Below are 20,161 nucleotides of genomic sequence, written 5' to 3'. Positions count from 1 at the left end.
TGACAACGGGAAGGTGGCATTTACAGCCAGCTCCACTGCAGATAAATATTAATCCAAATGAACGTTATTGTAAAGTTTAAGGCTAAGTCCACCCTGCCCATTACTGCAGATAAGCTGAAAGGTCACATACATTTATAGGTCAGTGAGATGTGCTGTACAAGTATTTCTGAAAGGATTAAGTCATTCACGTGCTACAGTAGCTTTAAGTTATTTTGACAAGTATGCATAGGCTTTAAAGAAGGCGACAGTCTCTTTATTTTTAAATGATTGCTGAAAAAAACTCAAGACACTGGTTGTCAGAACTGCTCCACAATATATTCACGAGAGCCCTAAGGTATCACCCAAGTTGGCATTCTTCATGTGTGTGAACCCAGGAAGCGAGCTTTGGCAGGCTCTTCATCCATAAGCAGCATCACAAACAATTCCAATCCTGGCACACATTTCAGAAAGAGCCACTGGACAGCGATCAAAGGCAGAAACCCAAGATGATCTTTTTCAACCCCCTGTAGTGCATGGGTGCTGTGGCTAATTGCATCGCTTTTATTACCCTTATGGCCAAGTTCAGCTATCTCAGAACAGGGAATCAAACTCGGGATTAGATCATGGGTAGTGCAATCACCTCACTGAACCATTCAGTGACTAGGTTTCCCATAGTGCCATCTACAGACTCTGACTCACAGTCAAACTTTCACAAATAAAAATCATTTTAATTTATTCATTCACGAGATGAGGGCATCGCTGCCGAGACCAGCCCTAGTTGCCCTCAAGAAGGTGGTGGCGAGCCACTGCCTTGAACCGCTGCAGTCCATATGGTGAAGGTACTCCCACAAGGCTGTTAGGTAGGGAGTTGCAGGTTTTTGACCCAGCGACGATGAAGGAACGGCGATATATTTCCAAGTCAGGATGGTGTGCGACTTGGAGGGGAATTTGAAGGTGGTGGTGTTCCCATGTGCCTGCTGCCCTTGTCATTCTAGGTGGTGGAGATTGCAAGTTTGGGAGGTGCTGTCGAAGAAGCCTTGGCGAGTTGCTGCAGTGCATCTTGTAGATGGTACACACACATAAATGCTCGAGAAAAAATAGCCTTTTTGAACAGGACGCGAAAGGAGTCACCAAATCTTTGAGCAGTGAAAAAATTTGCCAAATCCTTGATCAGTGCAAAAATTCACCCAATTCTCGATGAGCGCAAAAAATTCACCCAATCCTTGATAAGCGCAAAAAGTTCACCCAATCCTTGAGCACATGATGTTCACCCAATCTTTAATGAGCGCAAAAATTCACTCAATGCTCGATGAGCGCAAAAAATCACCAAATCCTTGATGAGCGCAAAAATTCACCAACAAAATGCTTTCAAAAAATAAATCTCCCTTTCCAATTGAGGTTGGAAAGCCCATTCGTGTCTGCGACGGAGACCACTGCTCTGGCCACTTGTCACCACATTCCAGATTTGGTTAGCTCTCTGTACCTTGTTGAATAAGGTAGAGATTTCCACCACAATAGAGGGTGCAGGATGGTCATTATGCAAATGAATTTTATCGGAAATTTGAACTGTAACCTAACCAGCACAATTTCAAGCGTATTTTGGATGTACTTTCCCGACTGTGCCCAAAGCAAAAACTCTACCTCCTAGTCTCAGACTGCAGCCGCTACATATCTAGGTAAAATATAGAATAATCAGATTCTTAGTTACAGTTCTGATTTTACAAAATTGATTAATTAGTAGAAAACAGAATAATTATAATGTTACATATACTGAGTAAGAAAGTATTAAAAGAGCATTCTAGATGTGAAAAGTAGTGTGTGGCAAATCTTATGTGTTTATAAACACGACATCATAAATTGTTAAAACCCATCACTGCATCAGTTCTGCTTGATGTCCTTGCGATGAAATTATGTCCAGCTATTCTCCCTGCTTCCTAAACATTCTAAGGTCTAAAACACTTTATTTGTGAAGATGTGTCTTTAGTTTTCAACACATTTTGGAATGCCATTTAAATGTGAATTAACATATTGTAGATTTCTTTTTAAATGTATGAATTATAAATTAATGACATTGTTTAATTTTTTTTTTATAAATCATAAATAAATAGTAAATTACATTTTTATATCCTGCTGTGTTGAGTGGAAATAGTGAAGCCATCTTATCTCTTCTGTTCATGGATGGCATTCACTTATCTCCTCCATTGATAAAGAAGCTAATTTTTACCTGTTTTTCCTCTCAATAATGTTTTAACTTTCTATAAAACTCACATCCATTGAAGATTTGAACATTGCTCCCAAATCTAAGGAGATTCTTCAAACACTTCTCTCAAATTCCTGAAGGAATCACTTACCAGATGGCCAGCAAGCAACCTCTCTCTCGCTCGCTTTAAACCCATCGCTTCCCTCTATTTTATCAATGTGAATATGGTCAGAGCTGTTCTGAACTTTCCTCTCTGAACTTTCCCCATCCTCCTTCTCGCATCGTCACTGTGTTGAAATGAAGACGCATCGAATTCCCTCATTTATTTGTTTCCCGGGACCTCAAGACTGGACATCCTTTTTTTTCCCCCGACAATCCTCCAGGGTTTGAAAACCTAAACTAAGTATCACTTAATCACTGTGGCCCCCAAATATCCACATGGGTTCTGCTGGGCTTCTGCTGTACCTCCAACAGGGGAGCGGTGCAACCCATGGGAAAACCCATTGGCATCCTCTAACCCAGAGGGCTGGGATGCTCAGTTGTTGAGTATATTCATGGCTGAGACCAATAGATTTTTGGGCACCAAGGGAATGAAGGGATAAGGTGGGAAAGTGGAGTTGAGGTAGAAGATCAGCCATGATCTAATTAAATGGTGGAGCAGGTTTGAGGGACCGCATGGCCTACTCCTGCTCCTATGTTCTTAAAAGGCAGGCACCTGGTTGCACCGAGTTTCCGCCTTTTCCAGGATTTTTCCAGCCTGCCTTGTGGAGCCTCAGCCGGCCTCTTTTAAGGCAATTGTCATCAGGTGTGTGGGTGGGTGAGGAGCTGGAGCCAGGAATGGTGATGCCCTACACCCTAAGAAAATACAGGGAAAAATACACAATTTACAGAAAATGTCTGTATGATCTGAGAATACTGAGGTTGGATTCTCTACGAACTAGAATGAAACACAATCCTGTCAATCAAATTGTTATATATCAGTGACCTGGACTTGGCTATAGGGAGTACAATTCTGAAGTTTGCGGATGATTAAAAACTTGGCAACACAGTAAATAGTGAGCAGGGTAGTAGCAGACTTCAGGAGGACGGAGACATGGGCAGGCACATGGCAGATACAATTTAATGCAGGTAAGTGTGAAGTGATGCGCTTTGGGAGAAACAACATGGAGAGGCAGTATAATGGCACTATTTTGAAGGGCATGCAAGAACAGAGGGACCTTGAGGTGCATATTCACAAATCTTTGAAAGTGGCAGGGCAAGTTGATATCTGCGGGTAAGAAAGCGTGTGGGATTCTTGGCTTCAACGTTCCCTGTAATGTTTTGGGGGTCGCGTGGCCCAAAGTACTGCGTGTGTGTGGCTTTTCTATTTAAATGCCGGCAAGCCGATTGCGCTGGACTCCTGCAGCGTCCGCGCAGCTTTGTAAATAGGGTAATTGAATACAAAAAAAAAAGAAGTCATGCTCAAACTTCACAAATCTCTGCTTTGGCCTCAGCTGGTGTCTTGGGTATCATTCTGGGCACCATATTTTAGTTAGGATTTCAAGGCCCCGGAGAGGGTACAGAGGCGGTTTTGCAGGATGATATTAGGCATGAGGAAGATCAGTTATGTGGCGAGACTGGACAGGCTGGGATTGTTCTCCTTAGAGCAGAGAAGGTTAAGAAGAGACTTAATAGAGGTGTTCGAAATTATGAGTGGATTTGACAGAGCAAGTAGAGAGTCGGGATAAATGGTTCATTCTCTGGTTGGCAACCAGTAACTAGTGGGGTGTTGCAGGGATCAGTGCTGGGACCCCAATTATTTACAATCTATATTAACAACTTGGAACAAGGGACTGAGTGTAACATAGTCAAGTTTGCTGATGATACAAAGATGGGAGGAAAAGCAATGTGTGAGGAGGACACAAAAAATCTGCAAGACAGGCTAAATGAATGGGCAAAAATTTGGCAGATGGAGTATAATGTTGGAAAGTGCGAGGTCATGCACTTTGGCAGAAAAAAATCAAAGAACTAGTTATTATTTAAATGGAGGAAGATTGTAAAGTGCTGCGGTACAGTGGGGCCTGGGGGTACTTGTGCATGAAACACAAAAGGATAGTATGTAGGTCCAGCAAGTGATCAGGAAGGCCAATGGAATCTTGGCTTTTATTGCAATGGGGATGGAGTATAAAAGCAGGAAAGTCTTGCTACAGCTGTACAGGGTATTGGTGAAGCTGCACCTGGAATACTGCGTGCAATTTTGGTTTCCATATTTACGAAAGGATATACTTGCTTTGGAGGCAGTTCAAGGAAGGTTCACTAAGTTGATTCCGTGGATGAGGGGGTTGACTTATGAGGAAAGGTTGAGTAGGTTGGGCCTCTACTCATTGGAATTCAGAAGAATGAGAGGTGATTTTATCGAAGCGTATAAGATTATGAGGGGGCTTAACAAGGTGGATGCAGAGAGGATGTTTCCGCTGATAGGGGAGACTAGAACTAGAGGGCATGATAAAAACATAGAAATTTACAGCGCAGAAGGAGGCCATTTCAGCCCATCGTGTTCATGCCGGCCGACAAAGAGCCGCCACGGCCCTTGGTCAGCAGCCCTAAAGGTTACATACAAACCCATGAATAATGACGGAAAGGCAAAGAGCACTCAGCCCAACCAGTCTGCCTCACACCACTGCGACACCCCTTATACCAAAAACATCTGCACTCCACCCCAACCGGAGCCATGTGATCTCCTGGGAGGCAAAAACCAGATAAAAACCCAGGCCAATTTAGGGAGAAAAAATCTGGGAAAATTCCTCTCCGACCCATCCAAATGATCAAAACTAGTCCAGGAGAACACCCTGGCCGTATTCTATTCCCTGCAGTACTTAACATTATATCTGCGCCGACAAACAAAAGGTCGTCTAGTCTAATCCCAATTACCAGCTCTAGGTCCGTAACCCTGCAGGTTACTGCACTTTAAGTGCCCATCCAACCATTTCTTAAAAGTGGTGAGGGTTTCTGCATCCACCACTCTTCCAGGCAGTGAGTTCCAGATCCCTACAACCCTCTGTGTAAAGAAGCCCCTCAAATCCCCTCTAAACCTTCCACCAACCACCTTAAAACTATGCCCCCTCGTAATAGCCCCCTCCACCAATGGATATAGACCCTTACTATCCACTATGTCCAGGCTCCACAATATTTTGTACAGCTCGATGAGGTCTCCTCTCAACCTCCTCTGTTCCAATGGGAACAAACCCAACCTATCCAATCTGTCCTCATAACTAAGATTCTCCATTCCAGGCAGCATCCTAGTAAATCTCCTCTGCACCCTCTCTCGTGCAATCACGTCCTTCCTATAATACGGCGACCAGAACTGCAAGCAGTACTCCAGCTGTGTCCTAACCAAAGTATTATACAATTTAAGCATAACCTCCCTGCTCTTATATTCAATGCCTTGGCCAATAATGGCAAGCATTCCATATGCCTTCTTAACCACCTTATTTACCTGGCCTGCTACTTTTAGGGATCTGTGGACAAGCACTCCAAGGTCCCTTTGTTCATCTACACTATTAAGTCGCCTACCGCTTAATGTGTATACTCTTTCCTTATTAGCCCTCCCAAAGTGCATCATCTTACACTTCTCTGAATTAAATTCCATTTGCCACTGCCCTGCCCATCTGACCAGTAGATTGATATCCTCCTGCAGCCATGACTTTCCTCTTCATTATCTACCACACAGCCAATTTTAGTGTCGTCTGCAAACTTCTTAATCATACTTCCTATATTCAAATCTAAATCGTTGATATATACCACAAAAACCCCACTGGAAACATCTTTCCAGTCACAAAAACATCCATCAATCATCATCTTAGAATAAGGGGCCGCCCATTTAAAACTGAGATGAGGAGAAATTTCTTCTCTCAGAGGGTTGTAAATCTGTGGAATTCGCTGCCTCAGAGAGCTGTGGAAGCTGGGACATTGAATAAATTTAAGACAGAAATAGACAGTTTCTTAAACGATAAGGGGTTATGGGGAGTGGGCGGGGAAGTGGAGCTGAGTCCATGATCAGATTAGCCATGATCTTATTGAATGGCGGAGCAGGCTCGAGGAGCCGTATGGCCTACTCCAGTTCCTATTTCTTATGTTCTTATGTTAAACTATTTCCTCTACCAAGTGGGTCAGTAACTAGAGGTCATAGATTTAAAATAATTGACAACAGCATTAGAGAGGAAATGAGGAGAAATTTCAACACACAGAGCATTGTTAAGATCTGGAATGCTTTAACTGAAAGAGTGGTGGAATAACATTCCATTGAGACTTTTAAAAGGCAATTGGACACATATTTGAAGAGGACTAATTTTCAGGGTTATGGTGATAAAGCTGGGTTGTGGGTCTAAATTGGACAGCTCTTTCACAGGCATGATGGGCCGAATGGCCTCTTTCCGTGCTGTAAGATTCTATGATTCATCCAGATCAGTTCTTCATTGTTCAGCAGCTGTTCCGCACCAACTTTTCTAGCTCCATATACCGTGCCACAATTGGTCCATATACCTAGAGGGGAAACAATTGAGGAAAAAAAATGAAAACAATAAATCGATGTCTGATCCTGCACACTTTTCACATCACTTGCCCTGTCAATAATAAAATGCATAATTAGATTTCACACAAGTGCTCCATCAAAACAAGATAACGTCACCATTTATTTGGAGCCAGATTCTTCACTCTATAAAGCCCAAGTTCATCCGAGACTGGAATAGGACAGTGCTTCATGGACCCTGTGCTGAAATCAAAGCTTGTTGCAAAGGCTGCTGCTCGAACTTATCCTTTCCCAGGATCTCCTTACCCTCCTCCTACAATCTGCTGGCCTAGAAATTCGATTAAGCCTGCAAACAGGCGGTGCCACCATGGGCCAAGGCTAACAGCCGTCCGCAGAGAGCGCAGGCAGCACTGTTATTTTGGTGCTGCCGGCCAATTTGAATGAGTAGAGCGCAGAATCTCTTGTGCAATGTGCTCTGTCTGGCGGTAGCATCAGCTGGATGCCGAAGGTCACGTCCAAAGGATTGGTGCAGCCTTCTCAGGCAATGTGCTGTTTGGGATAATTTGGTGAGGACTGCTGGGTTTTGCTGGGTCAGGAGGTATCGAGTTCACTGATGGCCCTTGTAGGGTTGGAGCACTGTGCGTTGTGGCACATCACGGGGCATTTGTTTATCCATGGCTCCCCTCTTACTTTCTCGGATATTTGTCTGGGTCTTGTGTGTGGTCCACAAATGAGCGGCAGACTGCCTGGTACTGCCACCTCCGCTGGCTTCCATAGGTCCACAGATGTTTCACCTCCAGTTGTTTGCTGTGTGGATGATTGTGCTCCAGCAAACTGTTGGAGGGGGATGGGGATACAGTGTCTTGCAGCTAACAGTGACAGTGCACTGGCCTGCATATCACATAGGGGAAGGTCTTAAAGCACAGGCTCTGATCTGGAGGAACTGTGACTGTAAACACCACATAAAGGGGGCGAAATTGCCCCTTTTTATAGCCCCATTAGCGCCTTCGGGGGTGCTAATAGGGCACAACGAGGTTATCGCCTGGGGGAAGTGACAATAAATGTCTGGAAGGTTACCGCCTCCAAACGGGGCACGGGGCAATTTTGCCCCCAAAGACAGTGGCACAGATGTCGTTAAACTGAGAAATCAATTGAAATAAATTTTAAAAAGAGGGAAACATAAACCTTGATGAGAGTATGGTATTAAATTTCCTTAATTCTTGGCCTTTTAAAAACAAACTTCAAATCTTTGCATATTATTTTATCAGTTCCTAAACTAGAAAACCCAATGTATAAAATTTAAGGAAATGCAGCTTTGATTTTTTTCCCCTGAGATTCTTACAACTGTAGTACAGTTTTTAAACTTATTTTTAAAGTATTTACTGCTGTAATGTTTGACTAACCACGGGGGAGATTTGATGCAGTTTCCACTCCAATTACAGTCAGAGTTCTCCACAGTAATCAGTTATTTCAACAGCTGTTTACTTTACAGCTTATAGCTCACCACCGCTTTCTGCCGCCTTTACGTGCTGTCAACGGCTGCACAGACCGCGTACTTTGGAGAGGGCAGGAAGAGGAATTGGCCCGATTCAAGTCCTCTGCCATCTTTCAAATCCACCCCTTTTGAAATCCAGAACTAGCATTACATTTTCGGCAACCTTGATTTGGCTGATCAAGGTGAATCTAATAATAAAACCTGCCTTGCAACCCAGACGCTGTTCATGTACTCACTATACTCCGCACTCTTGGTCTGCAATTTTTCATACCGGGTTGGGAGCGAGGCGAAGCGGGCGACCTTTGGTGTGAACTGGAACCTCGCTCCCTTCTTCATCCGCCTGTCCAAGTGATTTTACGTGGCAGAGGCTTGTTAAGCCCGCCCTGCGAGGTTCGTGGCCAATTAAAAAGAAGCGGGTCTGATGATGTAATTTGATGACGCGTCTTCAGCCGGTTTCCTTAAAGGGACCATTCCCACATTCATTTTGACAGTTGTGCAGTCAGTGTTCTGCAGCACTGATGAGCTGCAAACCCTGTACAAAGATGCACGGCACCAAGGCTCTCCCATGACTCCCTCCAGATGCTTATGGAGGGGGAGTCATAACATGCAGGGAGGTTCTCTTCTCTTCCAATGGGCGGAAGAGATGTCCCCAGCAAACCAATGCAGCCTGGTTGTACAGTGCACAAGAGGGCACAAGCAGGGATGTGGTCAGGAGGACCAGGTTGTAGTGGCGCAAACCTTTCAATGATCTCAGTGGATCATGAAACGTTACTGCAAAGCCACACTCAACCTCATCCTGCTGTACCACTCATCACATCCCCATCACTCTGTCTTCCCTACCCTACTCCTGCACATCCTTACTCACACCAATTGACTTTTCACCTCCACCATCCCTCTCTATATCTACATTATCACATCCCCATCTCACTGGCCACCCCTCATTCTCACCCCTCATCCTTGTCCAATCATACCAACTATTAACACACAAGGGTAGGCACTTGGGTGTTATCGTCAGTGTTCATGTAAAGTTTCTGTTAATGTGTTGTAAAACATTGAAATCTTTATTTTCATCACTTTGCCTTCTTGGACAGATTTGTGTGCACCTTTTGAAGTGGCTTAATGGTGGCAAAACATAACGGTACCCCACCCCCTAAAGGTGATGTGTGTGAAAGGAATAGCTTGGGCATTGTAGGAATGTTTCATGGTGTTAGTGTGGGGTGGTGCCAACCTGGCGCATCATGTGGCAGCAAGGGTGTACAACATCGTGTCGTAAATGTGGCCATGGTGAGGCCATCCCTGGCACCCCGGGCAGCAATGTGGTCAGGTGCTGATGCCCTGTGTCCTGTGCAGCATCAGGTGATTGCGGAGAAGGTCGGTGTTGTTGTTGATGGTGCTGGTGTGTTTAGTGATGTTGGTGTTGGGGCTGATCATGGTGAAATATTTTTAAGGACACCGATGCTGATGGAATAGATGCCAGCTGAAGTTGGGATGACAGAAGAGAGGTTGCTCAAAGGAGATGACACTGGATAGAGAGTTCACTGCAAACACTTCAAACTGCCATAAAGCTGAAAGGAGTATTCCAAATCCTAAAGGTTCCAACTTCTAAGATTGGAAATTGAACAGCTATGAAATGGTAGCTTTTATTACACTCTTGCAGATATCAACTATTCAAACCAATCCAGAGTTGTTGAGAAACCGACACACTTACCTGACGTAATTCCCAAGGGATGGGAACCTCATAAAAAAACTTGGTAAAATGGTTAGGACCTGGTAAAATGCTGCTTAAGTAGCTTTAAGTTGCTTCTCAATTGCCTGACACGCTGCTTAGTTCCAGGTCTGCAAACCGCAGGCAGAGCCGGCACTTAGGAAATTCACAAGGAAGCGGGTTCAGAGCGGATAGCCGCCCCGCTGTCAATCATGGCCAGTTTGACAGTGGTCCGCCTCCAAACTCGCTCTCGCAACAGTAAGATTCCGGCCGAGGATTCAGTCTATGCTATACTCTACAGTTTCTGGAGCAAACATTGTGTACCCATTTGGACTTGCAGTTACTCATACTTGTACCTTAAATAATGACCTGTTGCATACAGAACTTTGACAGGTTTTAATGTCACGCCTCAAGCATAGAACACATCAGAAATTAGTTGCAAAAATGCATTTCAACTGCATCACTGATCAGTACATTAACTTTAAGATATTTATTAACCGGCAGCTGTACGAGTGTTGCAGTACAGAATGTCAGTGGGCATCCAATAGACTTGTAAGTACTGATTTTACAAAACTCCATGCCACTGGCAGAGGTTCAGACACAATTGGCGGATGTTCCAAAGTCATGGACCTGACCTCCTGTACCCAATTCATGGGGGTCTCATTTTGCAATCCATGATTTGGGGATAAAAAAATGAAGGCCACATTACCAGTATGTGCAGCGTCATTAAAATAAGCAAAAGTATTCTTAAATTTTGCAGCCCAAATTTTACAACTTCAGGTATGACTTCAGTGCATAAGCCTCACCTATAAAAACTTTAGCTGGAAGGTTGCACTGGAAGGAATGTCTAGGAGCTCACCTGAAGGGAGAGGGCAAGTTGAATTTGTTTTTGCATTTTTAGGTATTCTTAGCTGCAGTTAGTTTGGCTTTTCTGAGAAGACCCCCAGCTTTGCACCTTTTGGGTTTTCCACTCCTCCACCACACTTCTTCATTATTCATTCATTCTTTGACATGGCACCTTACAAAGAGGTAAGAGGAGGCATCCCTATGGGGGAGGGAGTGGGGGGGGGCGTAGTCAGATACATTTTGGCCACACGCACTGTGCTACCCCAGGATCTGCTGTTCGAGTTTTTCCTTTGCCGCTTCAGAAGACAGACGCCACAAAATTGTGCAATTTCCAGGCCAATAATCTACACACTGCATCTGGATCTGAGGCAGCTGTTCCCGTATAAAGACCGGCATTCATTCCTCGGGACGTCCCAAAGCGCTTTATAGCCAATTAAGTACTTTTGAAGTGTAGTCATTGTTGTAACGTGGGAAACACGGCAGCCAATTTGCGTAGACGTGAAGGTTACCACAGCTTGGAGCTTTCGTGTGACCACGTCCTTCCGAGGGACACAGGAGGCATCTGTCACATTAGGCAGTCTATAGTGCACACATGTCCCAGGGAAATTTCAACAGCTATGTTTGCAGCATCACTTTCATTTGAACAAGATGCACAGCTTGCCCTGAAAGGGGGTTCACCTGAATGCAAAGAGCCACACATGGACATATACATATCAATCCCATGGCCTTCAAGAAGAGAAAAGGTTTTCACTCAATTAATGTTTGGTGATATCTAACCACTGAAACATTATGTCAAAGCCTTAGAGAGAGTATAGAGGAGATTCACTAGAATGGAACGAGGAATGCAGATCTTCAGTTATGTGGAGAGACTGGAGAAGCTGGAGTTATTCTCCTTGAAGCAGAGAAGGTTAAGGGGAGATTTAATAGAGGTGTTCAAAATCATGAATGGTTTTGATAGAGTAAATAAGGAGAATGTTTCCAGTGACAGAATGGTCAGTAATCAGAGGACACAGATTTAAGGCAATTGGTAAGAAAAGAGGTGAGATGAGAATTGTTTTTATGCAGCGAGTTTTTATGATCTGGAATGCACTGGCTGAAAGGGTGGTGGAAGTGGATTCAACAGTAACTTTCAAAAGGGAATTGGATAAATACTTGAAGGGCTCTGGAGAAAGAGCACGGGAGCGGGATCGCTCTTTACAAGAGCCGGCACAGGCACATGGGACAAATGGCCTCCTTCTGCGCTGTATCTTTCTATGCAAATAAGTAGCCGTTATCCAGAAATAGGCCATGATGTCTTCATTATGTGGCAGTCCACAATGCTCTCATTATTTGAATAAGAAACACTGGACAAATGGCTCTTGCTGCAGGAGGTTCATCAAACCTCTAGGAAACTATTTATCAGTGTATGAGACTACCAATTATTTTCTCTCCAGCAAATCTGTAACTATAACTGTTGATTCCACTGAGAAGCATGTAACAACATAAGATGATAAGAATTAGGAGCAGGAGTAGGCCATTCGGCCCCTCGAGCCTGCTCCATTATTCAATGAGATCTTCTATCTCAACTCCATTTTCGTGCACTATACCCATATCCCTTTATTTCCTTAATATTCAAAAATCTATCGATCTCTGTCTTGAATATACTCAACGACTGGGAATCCACAGCCCTCTGGGGTAGAGAATTCCAAAGACTCACCACTCTCTGAGTGAGGAAATTTCTCCTCATCTCACTTCTAAATGGCCGACCCCTTAGCTGAGACTGTGACCCCTGGTTCTAGACTCCCCAATCAGGGGAAACAGCCTCCTTGCAAGTACCCTGTCTAGCCCTATTTCAATGGCCGGCGACTCTCTGCGGAGGGGCCGCCACTTTGTAAATTGCCCTACCTCAGGTTTGGAGCGGTGTCTGGGACCACTCCGACCGATTTCCCGTTGCAGCGTGCATGCGCCGACCCCTTTCCGACTGGCGGGGACTCCCTCGCAAAATTGCCCCTTGAGAAATTGCCCCTTTCTCGATATTGCCCCGCAGGAGCGGCCCCACTGCCAATTGGTGCCCCCAACAGTTTTTGCTGTCAGTACACTCTCTGTGCCAAGGCAGTGCGACCGCCCTTAAAGAGAACGGCACACTGCTGCGGCTGCCATGTTCATTTTTTTTGTCGGTCGACTACCAGGTCAGGCCAACAATTATGGCCGCACGTTCGGCTGGGTTGCCAACAGGTAGCCCAGTGTTTGCCACTAAAGTGGCTGCAGAGTTCACGGCGGATCTCCCTTTTACTGAAGGGGAAAGACTTTGTGAGGCGCCGGTGCTGATGACTGACAGCCTTGGTTACTCCGCCTGCCCCCACTTCCACCCCGCTATTGACTGCCACTCTGGCCTCCTCCAAAATGAGGCCACTTCCGCCCCGTTCGAAAAAAATTCCCTGAATTTCGACGGCTAGGCCACCCCAGTGCATGGGGCGGCCAAAACATATCGAAACCGGAAGTTGCGCCTCGTTTCCGGCGGTGGGCAATTTTGGCCCCCAAAACTGTACAGGTGTGGTCTCACCAGGGCCCTATATAATTGCAGAAAGACATCTTTACTCATACTCAAATCCTCTTGTAATAAAGGCTAACATACCATTTGCTTTCTTAATTGCTTGCTGTACCTGCATGTTAACTTTCAGTGATTCGTGTACATAAGAACATAAGAATTCGGAGCAGGAGTAGGCCATTCGACCCCTTGTGCCTGCTCCGCCATTCAATAAGATCATGGCTGATCTTCTACCTCAACTCCACTTGCCTGCACTGTCCCCATATCCCTTGAGTCCCTTAATATCCAAAAATACAAATCTTGCTTCTGACTCAAGAGGTGAGACAGTGCTGCCCACTCACTGCACTAAGAAAGGGCTGGCAGGCAGTGTAGAGGAGGAGACGTTAAACCGAGGACACCCAGGTCCCTCTGAACACCAACATTTGCTAATTTCTCACCATTTATAAAATACTCTGTTCTTCTATTTTTCCTGCCAAAGTGGGCAATTCTCCACATTATATTCCATTTGACAGTGCATGGGGCGGCCAAAACTCACTTAGCCTGTCTATATCTCCTTGAAGTCTCTTTGCATCCTGCTCACAACTAACATTCCCACCTAGCTTTGTATCATCAGCAAACCTGGATATATTACATTTGGTCCCCTCATCCAAATCATTGATATAGATTGTGAATAGCTGGGGCCCAAGCACTAATCCTTGCGGCACCCCACTAGTTACAGCCTGACAACCCGAAAATGACCCGTTTATTCCTACTCTCTGTTTTCTGTCCGTTAACCAAACCTCAAAAAATTCTAACAGATTTGTCAAACATGATTTCCATTTCATAAATCTGTGTTGACTCTGCCCAATCCTATTATTATTTTCTAAGTGCCCTGTTACCACGTCCTTAATAATAGATTCTAGCATTTTCCCTACTACTGATGTCAGGCTAACTGGTCTGTAGTTCCTCGTTTTCTCTCTCCCTCCTTTCTTAAATAGCAGGGTTACATTTGCTACCTTCCAATCCACGGGACCGTTCTAGAATCTATGGAATTTTGGAACATGGCAACCAATTCATCCACTAACTCTTAGGCCACCTCTTTCAAAGCCCTAGGATGTAGGCCATCAGGACCAGGGGATTTATCGGCTTTCAGTTCCATTAATTTCTCCAGTACCATTTTTTTACTAATACTAATTTCTTTCAGTTCCTCATTCGCATTAGACCTTTGGTTCTCCACTATTTCCAGGAGGTTTTTTGTGTCTTCTTCTGTGAAGACAGACACAAAGGGATCGAAATTGAGTTTTGTACGCCTCCCATTACTGCCGGTGGTAAATGGGCGGCAAAGGCCTACTGTTGTCAGTCAGCAGTGTCGACGCCTCGACCTAAATTGAGTCGGTTCTTTAGCAGCGGTGCCAAGAGGCAACGCTGTGCCGGCTAACGCCACCCACGAGGTGATGTCATCCATCGTACAATGCCTCTTTGATGCCACTGTTGCGATATTTGCTTTGTACGGCTGCCGTACCGCGAGGAAAAAGTTGTCATTAAAGAGCGGATCTCGGGCAGAATCGCCCAGAAAGGAAAGCAAGTTTTTCTCTTTATTTATTTCTGCATGTTTTCATTAGTTTTAAGAGTGGGGAAGTGTGTGTGTGTGGATCGGAGAAGTTTTAGTCCTTTTTTTTCTTCCCGTTTTTTTTCCAGCACGCCGGCAGCCTCCCGTCAGGAAATTCAGTCAGCCTCCTGAGGTCCAGCCTGAGGATGAGTGTGCAATGCCACTTTTTAGCGCTACTCTCTCATCTTTAGGTGTAAAAACTGAATTTAGGACTTTGAGGCTGCGCCGGTGGTAAGATCAGCAAAAGGCGGTGATACCATCTCAAAAGCAGCGGCACCCAATTTCGACCCATAGGTATTTGTTTAATTTCTCTGCCATTTCCTTATTCTCCATTATCATTTCTCCTGTCTGAGCCTGTAAAGGACCCACATTTATTTTTGCTAATCTTTTCCTTTTTACATACCTATAGAAGCTTTTACATTCTGTTTTTATGTCTCTTGTTAGTTTACTCTCACATTCTATTTTCCCTTTTTTTTTATCAATTCCTTGGTCCTCCTTTGTTGAATTCTAAAATCCACCCAATCCTCCAGCTTACTTCTCTTTTTGGCAACATTATACACCTCTTCCTTTGATCTAATATTATCTTTAACTTCTCTTGTTAGCCACAGTTGGACCATTTTTCCTATGGAGTTTTTGTGCCTTAAAGGAATGTGTATTTGTTGTAAATTATGTATTAATTCTTTAAATGCTAGCCATTACTCATCTACTGTCATACCTTTTAATGTAGTTCCCCAATCTATCTTACCCAACTCGTCCCTCATACCTACAGTTTCCTTTGTTTAGATTTAAGACCTTAGTTTCGGCTTTAACTAAATCACTTTCTCATTGCACAATACTAGATCTAAAATAGCCTGCTCCTTAGTGGTTCCTCAACATATTGATCTAGAAAACTACCGTATATACATTTCATGAATTCATTCTCCATATTATTACTGCAAATTTGGTTTGCCCAGTCTATATGTAGATTAAACAGAGAAGCATCTTCATCTGATGGGGATAAGGGGTTATGGGGAGCGGACGGGGAAGTTGAGCTGAGTCCATGATCATATTGAATGGCGGAGCAGGCTCAAGGGGCTGTATGGCCTACTCCTGTTCCTATTTCTTATGTTCTTATAACACACCAACATCTGTTTGTTGGTCCTCAGCTTCCACCTCCACCTTTAAGATAATCGTGTCAATCTAGCTTAGGCAAAAGAGTACTGTGTGCAGTACTTTAAATGATACCTCCCAGATCAGTGGAAGTTGCCAATTTAGGTTTGCACCATGTCCCAAAAGAAATGCGAGCAAAATGGAGGAATGCAGTTACATTCATCTTCATGCTGATAGCAATATACTCCTTCATTTGCGGCCAGCTGAATGACTGAATTGGCTTGGTCGGTGACCTGCCTCCACGCTCCATGGTACCTGGGCTTTTACTCGAGGCTAAGCTTCAAGTCCAAATAGAACTACCTCTTCCAATGCACCTCCTGCAGCAGGAATTCCAACTCTTGGCGTCAAAGTGAGCAGCATTGAATACATGTCCCCGTGATGTCACGTAAACAGTCATGCAACTTCCCTTTTTATGACAAACTGCAGCCCTTTCAGAGTTGCTCCCTTGCTGGATTTGCAATCCCTAGCCGAATGTGAGGTAAAGCCAAATCTCTGGGCAAGCTTCTCTTGTGCCTATAATCTGTTCAAAATAGGGGCTGGGGTTATATTGCAAAACACAGCGCTGCCCACACCATGGGAGTGCACAGGCACAATATTTTTATTACAAATCGAACCTCCCTTATCCGGAAGCCTCAGGACCTGGCCTGTTCTGGATAAGGGATTTTTCTGGACGAGGGGTGATCACGTTAAATTGGATGGTACAGGTACTGAGCAAGGGGATATTAGAGCTGGTTGGCTTGGGGCTGGGAGTGCAGCAGAGAGATCATTGTGGGGGGGGGGGGGAGCTGTGGATCGCGGGGTCAGGCCAGCGATTGCAGGAGTCGGCAGCGAGGAAGGACTTCAATTTGATCATGTCGGAGCTCCTCGCATGTGTCACCCGGTGGCCGGGAATGGTTCTGGATGAGGAGTGGTTCTGGATAAGGGAGTTCTGGATAATGGAGATTCAACCTGTATAACAAAATGATGGCTATAAACTCAAACAGATCCCACCACAATATAATTGTACCATCCTGTTCCAGAGCAGTTTCCTGCAGATGTGTTCACGTCATTGTGAAATTGCTGTGCTGGGGTGTGGGTTCCTATGTAGAATCTGTAAATGATGGGCCTAATTTTGTTTCGGTTTTATTTTTCCAATTAACTACGAGCCAATATTCAGTGGGAAGAACCCTCTGGTAAGCTCCGCTGATTGACACAGTAATGACATACTGATGCAACATTAGTTAGAAAAGCAATTTTTTTTTAACAAAGCCCTTTTACCCCATATAAATCACAGATTGTGTCTATTCCAAACCGGTGTAATCAAGAAATAGACTAATTGATGAAATATCACGTCAAGAATCAGTCTAGATTTGCATGAAATAAAGTTTCATTAGTCAGCAAAAGTCACAAGCCAAATTAGCAAGAAAAAGTCGTGGCCCATTTATCAGTGCCTGATCCTCAGTGACACATATTCTCACTGTACAACCTGTAGGAAAGCGAGTGATTAGTGTGTGAGGCTGTCAGAGTCTGATGAGTGATTTATTCCCTTGCTAGCAAATCTGCAAGAAGGTTTAAGATTAATCTGTAGAAATATATGATACATAGACTCCTTTTTTTTTCATCATGTCCAATAACTGGAATAGGTATTAATGAAAGATTTAACAAAACCTATGGGAAATATGAAATTACTCTGAACCTATTGCCTGGAAGGTACTGCCAGCATTACAATGAGCCGCTGCGCTGGCCTGCAGTCATTTCAGGAGCGTGGAGCAGTGCGCTTTAACCTGTTGTTATCACACACTGCAAAATTACTGGCAGGAAGAAGTGGTTTCTTGCCGCTATATATCGATTTAATGGATTAGCCTTACTGGAATTGTTAGTGTCGGCAGAACCGATCTTTAAGTTTTATTTTGGATTGCATCTTTCGGATGAGACGTTAAACCAAGGCCCCGTCTGCTCTCTCAGGTGGACATAAAAGATCCCATGGCACTATTTCGAAGAAGAACAGGGGAGTTCTCCCCGGTGTCCTGGCCAATATTTATCCCTCAATCAACATCACTAAAACAAGTCATTATCATATTGCTGTTTGTAGGAGTTTGCTGTGAGCAAATTGGCTGTCACTTCTTCTAAATTACAACAGTGACTGCACCTCAAAAAGTACTTCATTGTCTGTAAAGTACATTGGGATGACCAGTGGTCATTAAAGGTGCTATATAAATGCAAGTCTTTCTTTTTCTTTTTATTTGTTCTGAGGAATTGAGCAATGCTGCCAAGGCCACATTTATTGTCCATTCTTAATTGCCCTGCCATTTATCTTTAGCAACAGAGCGGCTAGCTGGACTACTTCGGCAGACATTCAGAGACAACCACGTTGTGCGAGACTCGAATTATGTGTAGGCTAGACCTGGTAGAGGTGGTAGGTTCCCTTCTGTGAAGGATATTAGCGAGTTATTAGGGGTTTTACAATCATCGGTAAGTTGTACTGTCAATTTTTTCTGATGCTAGTCCACAAATTACCAGAAGCCTTACTAAATATCTTTCACATAAACATAGAAAATAGATGCAGGAGTAGGCCATTCGGCCCTTCGAGCCTGCACCACCATTCAATATGATCATGGCTGATCATTCAACCTCAGTACCTCTTTCCTGCTTTCTCTCCAGACCCCTTGATCCCTTTAGCCGTAAGGGCCATATCTAACTCCCTTCTGAATATATCTAACGAACTGGCCTCAACAACTTTCTGTGGCAGAGAATTCCACAGGTTCACAATTCTCTGAGTGAAGAAGTTTCTCCTCATTTCAGTCCTAAATGGCTTACCCCTTATTCTTAGACTGTGTCCCCTGGTTCTGGTCTTCCCCATCATCGGGAATATTCTTCCTGCATCTAATCTGTCCAATCCTGTCAGAATTTGATATGTTTCTATGAGATCCCCTCTCATTCTTCTAAATTCCAGTGAATATAAGCCTAGTCGATCCAGTCTCTCCTCATATGTCAGTCCTGCCATCCCGGGAATCAGTCTGGTGAACCTTCGCTGCACTCCCTCAATAGCAAAAATGTCCTTCCTCAGATTAGGAGACCAAAACTGCACACAATATTCCAGGTGAGGCCTCTTACAACTGCAGTAAGACCTTTCTGCTCCTATAATCAAATCCCCTCGCTATGAAGGCCATAAAGAAGGAAACCTAAATCCATGGCAAGCCAGAAGGGTGAAAATGAGAATGAGGAATTAGTTGCAGAAGCAACAATGTAGCAAGGAAACCTAGCGAGCAAGACACTAATGCCAGATACCTTCTAATAAGCAAGAGTTGTCCATTCAATCTACCTGCAATGCAGGTATGCAAAAGTAATCTTTCCGATTCACCTTCGACACTTTTCCGAATAGTTCCTTCAATATCATCGAATCCCATTTTTTGCAGAGCTCACAAATGGCAATTATGTATACAACAAAATGTACAAATCAAGTTCAATGCGTTTATTCCAACCATTGTGCATTGTCAATGTGATTTACCATGGTACTTTACTTTTGTGCTCGTGGTTTGTTTGCGGCATGTGACACATAGTCTACTACCATTCTATGACTCTGTACTGGAAATACTAAATTTACTGGCTGACTGCAGGATTCTACTGCAACCTGATGCGATTACGCTAACACAAGAGCTCCATTGGATGTGCACTCCAATCACCCTCCATCTAAGTCAGTTATGGTCGGTGGTGTTCAGGCTGCACGTCACTGCTGTCACTTGCACAGATATTCTTGATGGCCCAAGTATAGCAGCAGCTGCCTGAACAGTGACTACTACACACATGCTGGGTACTCCCTTCATCAGTGATCTTCCCGCTGTCATAAGGTCAGAAGTGGGGTTGTTCGCTGATGATCGCACAGTGTTCAGCTCCATTAGTAATTCCTCAGATAATGAAGTAATCCGTGCCCAAATGCAGCAAAACCTGCACAACATCCAGGCTTGGCCTGGTGTGACAAGTAACATTCGCTCCATACTTGTGTCAGGCAATGACCATCTCCAACAAGAAAGAGTCTAACAACCTCCCTTTGACAGTCAATGACTTTACCATCACTGAATCCCCCATTAACAACCTGTTGCTCATCACTGACCAGAAACTCAACTGGACACACCCGTATCCTGAGAATAAAGCAAATGTCCACTGCTCTGTTTGAGAGCAGAATTTT

At 44.2% G+C, this 20,161-nt stretch overlaps 1 protein-coding gene across 1 annotated transcript in view; it reads right to left on the bottom strand.

Moving 5' to 3' along the window:
* Positions 1–6,409: 6,409 nt before the first annotated feature.
* The window catches only part of xylb (xylulokinase homolog (H. influenzae)), a 295,599-nt gene continuing 281,847 nt past the window's right edge, over positions 6,410–20,161 (bottom strand). Inside the window, exon 19 of the mRNA XM_070880117.1 lies at positions 6,410–6,700. Coding sequence (XP_070736218.1) covers positions 6,638–6,700 — 63 coding nt within the window. The 3' untranslated portion in view covers positions 6,410–6,637. The remainder of the gene's footprint in view (positions 6,701–20,161) is intronic.

Source organism: Pristiophorus japonicus, chromosome 5, assembly GCF_044704955.1.
Source record: "Pristiophorus japonicus isolate sPriJap1 chromosome 5, sPriJap1.hap1, whole genome shotgun sequence".
NCBI lineage: Eukaryota > Metazoa > Chordata > Chondrichthyes > Pristiophoridae > Pristiophorus > Pristiophorus japonicus.
The sequence above is the reverse complement of the archived record's forward strand: the minus strand, read 5'-3'. Positions and strand labels throughout refer to the sequence as shown.